Source organism: Homalodisca vitripennis, unplaced genomic scaffold (genome assembly GCF_021130785.1).
Source record: "Homalodisca vitripennis isolate AUS2020 unplaced genomic scaffold, UT_GWSS_2.1 ScUCBcl_2518;HRSCAF=7376, whole genome shotgun sequence".
NCBI lineage: Eukaryota > Metazoa > Arthropoda > Insecta > Hemiptera > Cicadellidae > Homalodisca > Homalodisca vitripennis.
Genome location: NW_025778731.1, coordinates 135,701 through 143,010, shown reverse-complemented (window position 1 = coordinate 143,010; position 7,310 = coordinate 135,701). Strand labels below are relative to the sequence as shown.

General features: G+C 45.0%; 1 protein-coding gene across 1 annotated transcript; it reads left to right on the top strand.

The window, feature by feature from the left end:
* The first annotated feature begins 4,839 nt into the window (after positions 1–4,839).
* On the top strand, positions 4,840–7,089 carry LOC124372140. The gene is made up of 2 exons (XM_046830506.1): positions 4,840–6,432; positions 6,475–7,089. The coding sequence occupies exons 1-2, from the start codon at positions 4,840–4,842 to the stop codon at positions 7,087–7,089; spliced, it is 2,208 nt and encodes a 735-aa protein (XP_046686462.1).
* Positions 7,090–7,310: the final 221 nt, after the last annotated feature.

Genomic DNA, 7,310 nt, shown 5'->3' with positions numbered 1-7,310 from the left:
CCAATAGCTGCTGAATTCCGCGACCGTGACTATCCGCTATCAAGACTATCTTACGTTTGACCTTATCTATCGTATCGTTACTAACTGATTCCACTATTCCAAATTTATAATTTACCGTAAGGGATACTTCTTCGCCACTTACATTCACAGCCTTCGCCCAACATTTATTGTTCACTATTTTCGTTAATACTCGTGCCAAATACACGCCCTGTATGGTAAGACCCACTGGTTCGACCACTACATCCGAACCCTCCAGATTATCATTAGTCGTAGATCCAAATTTGCTTAACTTCAACTGAACCAGTTTCTCACTCCGCGCGGGTATTGTGACATATTTTGCGTTATACACGTAATTCTCTATACAACTGTCCTGGCGTTCAGCCACTCGGACAACCTCAGGTTTCGTAGTAGGGGCCTGTGCCTTTTCGTGGCGCGGCGCAACTACTTGCCTACCTGAATCGGGGACACTCTCACCCTTGTGCAACCGATTTAACCAAATGTCATTTCCAGACATACGGAGAACACCTTCCGTGATGTCTATCAATTCACTTCCCTCTTTCAGAATATCACAACCTAACACGGCTAAATACCCACGGGGTAGGTTACTCACAACAAAGTTCCCTTTCACCAGGACACCCGGCTTTAACATCAAAGTCACTTTTTGTCTGCCGTAAATCTTCAGAGTTCGTCCTGAAATTCCCCGGATAATCAAGTCAGGCTTTGTCATCGGAGCTACAGCGGGTCCACGTTTGATGAGCGACACCTGAGCACCGGTATCAATTAATATCCTTCCCTCGGCATTATCCACACGCCCCATGGCAACTAGTTCTTCGGCTAAATCTTTCACAACCGGAACTATTCGTATTTCTTTATCTACTCGGGCGGTTTCACGACTCTTAACTAAAGGGCCCCATACACCTGCGAGTCTGGCTCGCGAGCCTGGCTCGACTCGCCTAGAAATGGACCAAATCCGTCAGTGTATGGACAATAAAGAGCCGAGCCGAGTCAAATTCAGGCGAGCCGAGCCGGATCCGCCACTGCTTGCCGTGCGGCTCGGCTCGGCTCGGCTCGAGTATCAGTTCGCCAGTGTATGGCGCATTACGGATCGGACTCGTGCCCCCACCACCGAAAAATCTGTTCATTCCTTTTTCACTACTGTACGCCAAACGTTACGCACCACTCGTTCCGCCAAGGGTAAGGTGTTTTGTTTGTTTTGAGTTAACATGGCTGACTCCAAGTTATTTATGAGCCCTGATTTTTTAACAACATTTATTGAAGAGTATCGAAATTTGGCGATAGCATTTATTATGTAGACCGTCCGGTAGCCAGAAAACGGAGAGTAGCAGTGAGGCGTTCCTCTGGTGATATAGCGTTTCGCAGTATAGTATCTTTTTTGTTATAAGCGGTTTAATCTCGTCCAATAACATGTTAAAACTTTCAGCTGACATCCTTAAATAGTTTGATAGTCTTGGTGACTATCATTCCTAACAAAATTCAATAAATTCATGTGACTAATTCTCTTTCTATTTAGTAACCAATTCTTTGACCACATTGCCCTTTTCTTCCGTTTCTTCTTAAATACACCTAGCTCATCTAACACTATGACCGCAGCTGCAACCTTCTTCGAAAAACTCATGTTTGCAACTGGGCGAGCAAGATACGTAGGTGTATGGTGAATAATCAGCGGGTCCGGCTCGCGAGCTAGGCTCGGCGAGCCAGGCTCGCGAGCCAGACTCGCAGGTGTATGGGGTCCTTTAGGCTCCTACTCTAGGTTCACAAGTGTTCTTTCCAGTCGTTACATTTCTTTTCGTCGCCTTGGCCTGCGGTTGTGGCTCATTTACTCTCGGGGACGGGTGGCGGCGACTCCACTGGCCCCTGCCCCGTTTCCCGACTGACTAGCACTAGGAGTGCTGTTTGGAAGTTTTACGCGACAATCCTTTTGTCTGTACCCTGGCTTATTACATCGCCAGCACCTCAAGTCATTACTGGGTCTACTAAATCCCCTATTGTCCCGACACTCACGAGACGTGTGCCCCGGATTATGCCACCGATAACAAACAAGGTCAGTTTGAAAAACCTTCCGTTCATCTGTAGCGCGAGACGGATCTTTCGATTGCTTCAAAATGTGATCAATTGCCGCCGCTGTAGTGACGGCTTCTCGGATGCTAGTAGGGAATTTTAGTCTCGTCTGATCACCAACGTGTCCAATAAGACCTCGGGTAAAAGCATCCAAAGCTCTACGATCGGCTTCTTCCCTTAGTGCAGCATTAACTTCTGGATTTGCAGTGACTCGCACTGTCTTTTCATTTAATGTCCGCACTCGATCAGCAAAAGCTTCAATCGTTTCACTCCTCCGTTGCTGTATTACAGACAACTGCTGGAAGTAACAATCTTTCGGAGCTTTGTCACTAAACCGCTGTGTCAAAACTTCTTTAAATCCCGCATAAGTACTCAACCGGCCTTGATCCTCCGATCGAATAAAACTCAAGGCGGTTCCAGCCAATCTCAATTTAGCAACCCTTAATTTTTCGTCGTTTCCCCAATGACTTAATTCACCGACATTGTCGATACTCTCAAAGAAGTGGAGAACAGACTCTGGCTTTCCTCCATCAAAGGGAGTGATCGAGGCTACCATGTCGAACGTAGGTCGTTCTGTATGACCTCGCAAAGTTTCCTCCAACATGGTGTTCAGGTGGTCACTTCGATCCAACCTAGCATGACCAAGAGTCTCCAACCGTTCAGTTACCGCATCAATGGCTTCCTGGAGGTCCATTTCTTCCCCTCCAATACTAACGCGACCAGCCATTGTCAATCAGTTCAGGCACACTTACTTTCAAAAAGTGGATAAGTCCTAACTTAGTTTTCCAAAAATAATTTTAAAAGATTTTTCTCAATTAAATTTTCAATTAAATAATTATGTGCTCTCTCCCGTTTGTGAAAAGTAATTAAAATCAAGAAATAATTTTAATTTATCGACTTGCAATCAATCAATCAACTTTCAATTCAGCTCTAATCAATCCACTTTTTGTCTAAGTCCTGAACACTAATCAAATACGAAGTTACACCACGATTTATTCTAAGTCAAGACAACCTACTATGTCTAAACAAAGAATAATTCCAATATTTCAATATTTACTTTTCCTTCAAATTACCCAAAAATATTTAAAATACCTTTTAACTAAAAATATTTAAAATACCTTTTAACTATCACTCAATTCATCATACAATTCATCACGAATGTCGAAACCTATTCCACAAAATTTAATCTTCTTTCTTCGTGCCTGTAAATAAACTTAGCAAACTAACTCAATCAGGGTTTGCTGGTTCCACCACGGACGAGAGGAAGAATTTAAAACATAATAAAAAAATCAAAAGTCAAAACTTTAAAGTTAACCAAAAGTTTAAAGTTTAATTACAATTTAACTATCATCAGATGAACAAGTTCCCAAAGTTTCAACAAAATATAACTAAGTCCAACTTTAATTTTTCAAAAATATTTAAATTTATAATTTATTTCACTCCCCTTTAATGACTACTACCCCTTATCTTCCTTCTCTCACAACGTGGTTAGCCTCCTGCCCTGTACCGGTACCTTTGAGTTAGCCTAACCAAGTCAGAAAGGTTAGGTTATCAACTAATTTGTATAATTAAGTTAGTTTTAGAAGCAGTTAATTTAGGTTAATCAGGTTTTAACTATCAGCACATTAAAACCTTAGAGTGTACGTTTATTTTTGATCAATATTACGTATAAGAATTGAATTACTGAGGGACTAGTCCAATCAAAACAAAGTACTACCGAATAAATACTCAATTATTCACAACTACCGAAATAACGATTGTCGAGATTCAAGTAATCGACAACCGAATGCCTAACAAAGAATATAACTAGTTAGTAATGTCGAATGGAATTGTGGGAGCTTACAACAAGTATGGCGGACTATTAGCGTCTATTGTTCTCAGCCAATATGGCGTCTCTATTACAAGTATTACTTTAAAATTCAATTAAAATTAATCAAAAATAAGTTTTCAATTAGTTTTAAATTTAAAGCATTAAATTACCTTTGACTTAGTCACCTCGTGATTTCAACAATTTCAAATATTAGGTTTTATAAACAGTTTCTAGGCTAGCATTATTCTACGGGCAGAATAAAAATTACTTACCCATCATCCTTGTCCCGGCTTCTTGCACCAACTTTTCGATTTCTTCAACGAAACAAAGAAACACTAATTTATTTTTAGAAAGTCGAACCGACCGACAGAACCAACTGACACAACCCCACAGAACTCAACCAACCCCACACCTGACACCAAATATGTGGCGTGACGACCACACGTAATTTAATTTTAAAAGTTCTCGGGTTCTAATTCGGACACGGTGATGGAAACTAGCCCAGGTTACTGTAATAAAAATTCTCTCCTCGGTTGGCCAAATAAAACAATTTAGTTTATTGCGAAAACAATTTGAATTTTATTGCATAATTTAGAATCAGTTGAACAATTACAAATTTAGATCGGAAGAGAGCGAGAGAGCGATTTCACGCGATCTTGACGCGTTCAAAACCCTGTCACGACTGCGACTCAGAACAACGAACTTCAGGGAGCAGCGTTGTTCCAGACGCTACCTCAGCAAATTCCTGCTTGTTTACCACCCAGTAACTGCGCAGCTGCTCTGGGTATGGAAAATTACCAGGCTTACTGCTGACAGACTTGGACTTACAATTCATGTGCTGAATTAAACTATATATCTTCTCCACCTGCACTGCTTAAACTAATAAATCTGGACCATCTTCGACAAAGGAAAAGAAGGAAGGACAAGGAACGCCGGTTCTGGCGGGTCCCATGCCTTTTGGGAAGAGCTCGAAAACCATTCGTTCTCCACCTCAAGGTGCTTTTTCGGGAGCTCAATCGGCTAGGTCATCAACGTCCGAAGAAAAAGACGCGCTCATGGAGATTGCTGAAAGCACGTTCAATAAGGACGGTACACTTCTCAATGAGAACCTACATGGGAAAGATAACAGGGAGAGTACGAATGTGACGGAGCAGCCTAAGAGTCTTGCGAGAGCAGTCTCCAATTTAGAATCTCTTAGGCAATTGGCTGACACGGCAAACACTGAAGAGGAACAGGGCCTCAAAGCCATTGAAGAAGTCCTGAAAGAATTTGAAGCCGTTATGAAGACGAACCATCGAGTCCCTACTGTAATTAAGAGTGGCGTGGCGAGGATCAGGGAGTCTTTGTACGGAATCCACACGAGCCGGAAGCAGCGTAGTGAGGCAGTCACCTCGGAACGAGAATTGGTCGGCGCCACTACCTCTCCAGTCGAGATGAGGAGTGGTAAGAGGAAGAGGGCAATGCCAGATGAAGTTGCAAGACTGGAGGTCAACTTGCCTCCTCTAACGATAAGTAACCCGGTGGGGAGTGGCACGCCGGCTAGGGCTAGTCCTGAGCCGGTCACCCCACACCTGAAAAAGGGCCCATCTAACGCCGAACGGGTCCACTCAGAGGAGCAACTCTGGCAAGAAGACCGTCAGAATAGGAAGAAAAGGCTTAGAAAAGAAAAGCAAGCTGCGAAGATCGTAAAGAAGAATTCCGAGGCTGTGCAGAAACAGGCAGCTCCTGCCGCCTCCTCTGCAACGGCAAAGCTGAGGAAAGAAGAGAGGAGGAAGACGCGTCCGGATGCAGTCCTCATTCGATCAACCACTGGTAAGTCGTATGCGGACCTGCTAAAGGACATCCGTTCAAAGATAAAGCCGGAGGACTCGGGGGCGGAAGTCAGGGCTATTCGTCCGACCCGCACCGGGGGTCTTCTGGTGGAGCTCGGGTCGAAGACCACAGACAAAGACGGGTTCAGCTCGGCTTTGAAGACGGCCATTGGCGAGAGCGGCACCGTCAGTGTTTTAGAGCCTAGAGCCTCGATAGAGATCCGAGATCTGGACAGTCTCTCAACGGCGGAGGAGGTTCAGGAGGCTGTTGAAAGGGAGCTCGGTGCTAGCGCAGGGGTGGTCAAGGTGTTTCTGACACAACCAAACAAAAGGGAGCAGAAACTCGCAGTTGTCTCTCTGTCTGAGCGGGGAGTTAATCAGCTGCTGAGGACTTCAAAAATCAAAATTGGGTGGGTCAATTGCAGGATTCGTCGAAGGGTGGAAGTGACCAGATGCTTCAGATTTTTCGGCTACGGCCATCTGCAGACAGACTGCAAGGGACCCGACAGGAAGGCATTGAACCTTTGCCTGAAGTGCGGGGAGAGCGGACACAAGCGAGATACCTGTGCTGCTAAAGCAAAGTGCTTTCTGTGTGCTAACGAAGATCAGGACACAGTTGACACCAAGCACACTCCTGGCTCGAGAACCTGTCTCACGTTTAAGAGAGCTCTTGAGGCTTCTAGAACAAAAAAAGTGATGCGTGTGCTCCAAGGCAATCTCCATCGTAGTCGAGTAGGTAACGATCTTCTTTCCTAGCTTATTCTGGAAAAACAGATCGATCTGCTCATCTTAAGCGAGCACTATCGTGACCGGGTTGGACCCAACTGGTTTCCGGACTATCTGGGGACCACTGCCATCTGGGTCCCGAATACCAACGTGTTGGTTAAAGGTCACGGTAGGAGCAGAGGAATTGTATGGGTGAATGCCAGCGACGCAATTTTTGTGAGCTGCTACTTCTCACCTAATGTTAACATAGCAGATTTCCAGAATCAGCTGGATGACCTAGAGGATATTATCTTGACCCTAGGTAACAGTAGGATAATCTTAGCTGGAGACTTCAACGCCAAGTCTGTAGAGTGGGGCATGCCTGCGACGGATGTAAGGGGTTTCCGGATTTTGGAGATGGCAGCCCGGACCGGTTTAGTGGTCTCTAATGTGGGGAGTGCACCCACTTTCAGAAGACCAGGTTACAGACAGACCATCCCCGATGTCACTTTTTCGTCGGAGGGACTCGCAGGAAGAATCACGGACTGGAGGGTGATCGAGTATTATACCGGTTCCGATCATCAGTACACCACCTTCAGTCTTATCGGAAGCAGACTGAGCCGAATCGTACCAACTCGGGCTTCAGGCTGGAATGCTTCTAGGCTCAGTGCTGAATCCTTCTAGGCTCAGTGCTGAATCCTTGTCCTTGGCGATTGACGAGGGCAAGGAGACAGTTCTCTCTCTAGCGGGTAGTACCACAAACATTGTTGACGCCACTATGAGTCTCATTGCGCGCGGTTGTGACGCCGCAATGCCACGGAAAAGATCCTTGGGGAGAAACAGACGCTCGGCTTACTGGTGGACGGAGGATATCGCCAATCGACGGAGAGTTTGTTTGAGGCTTA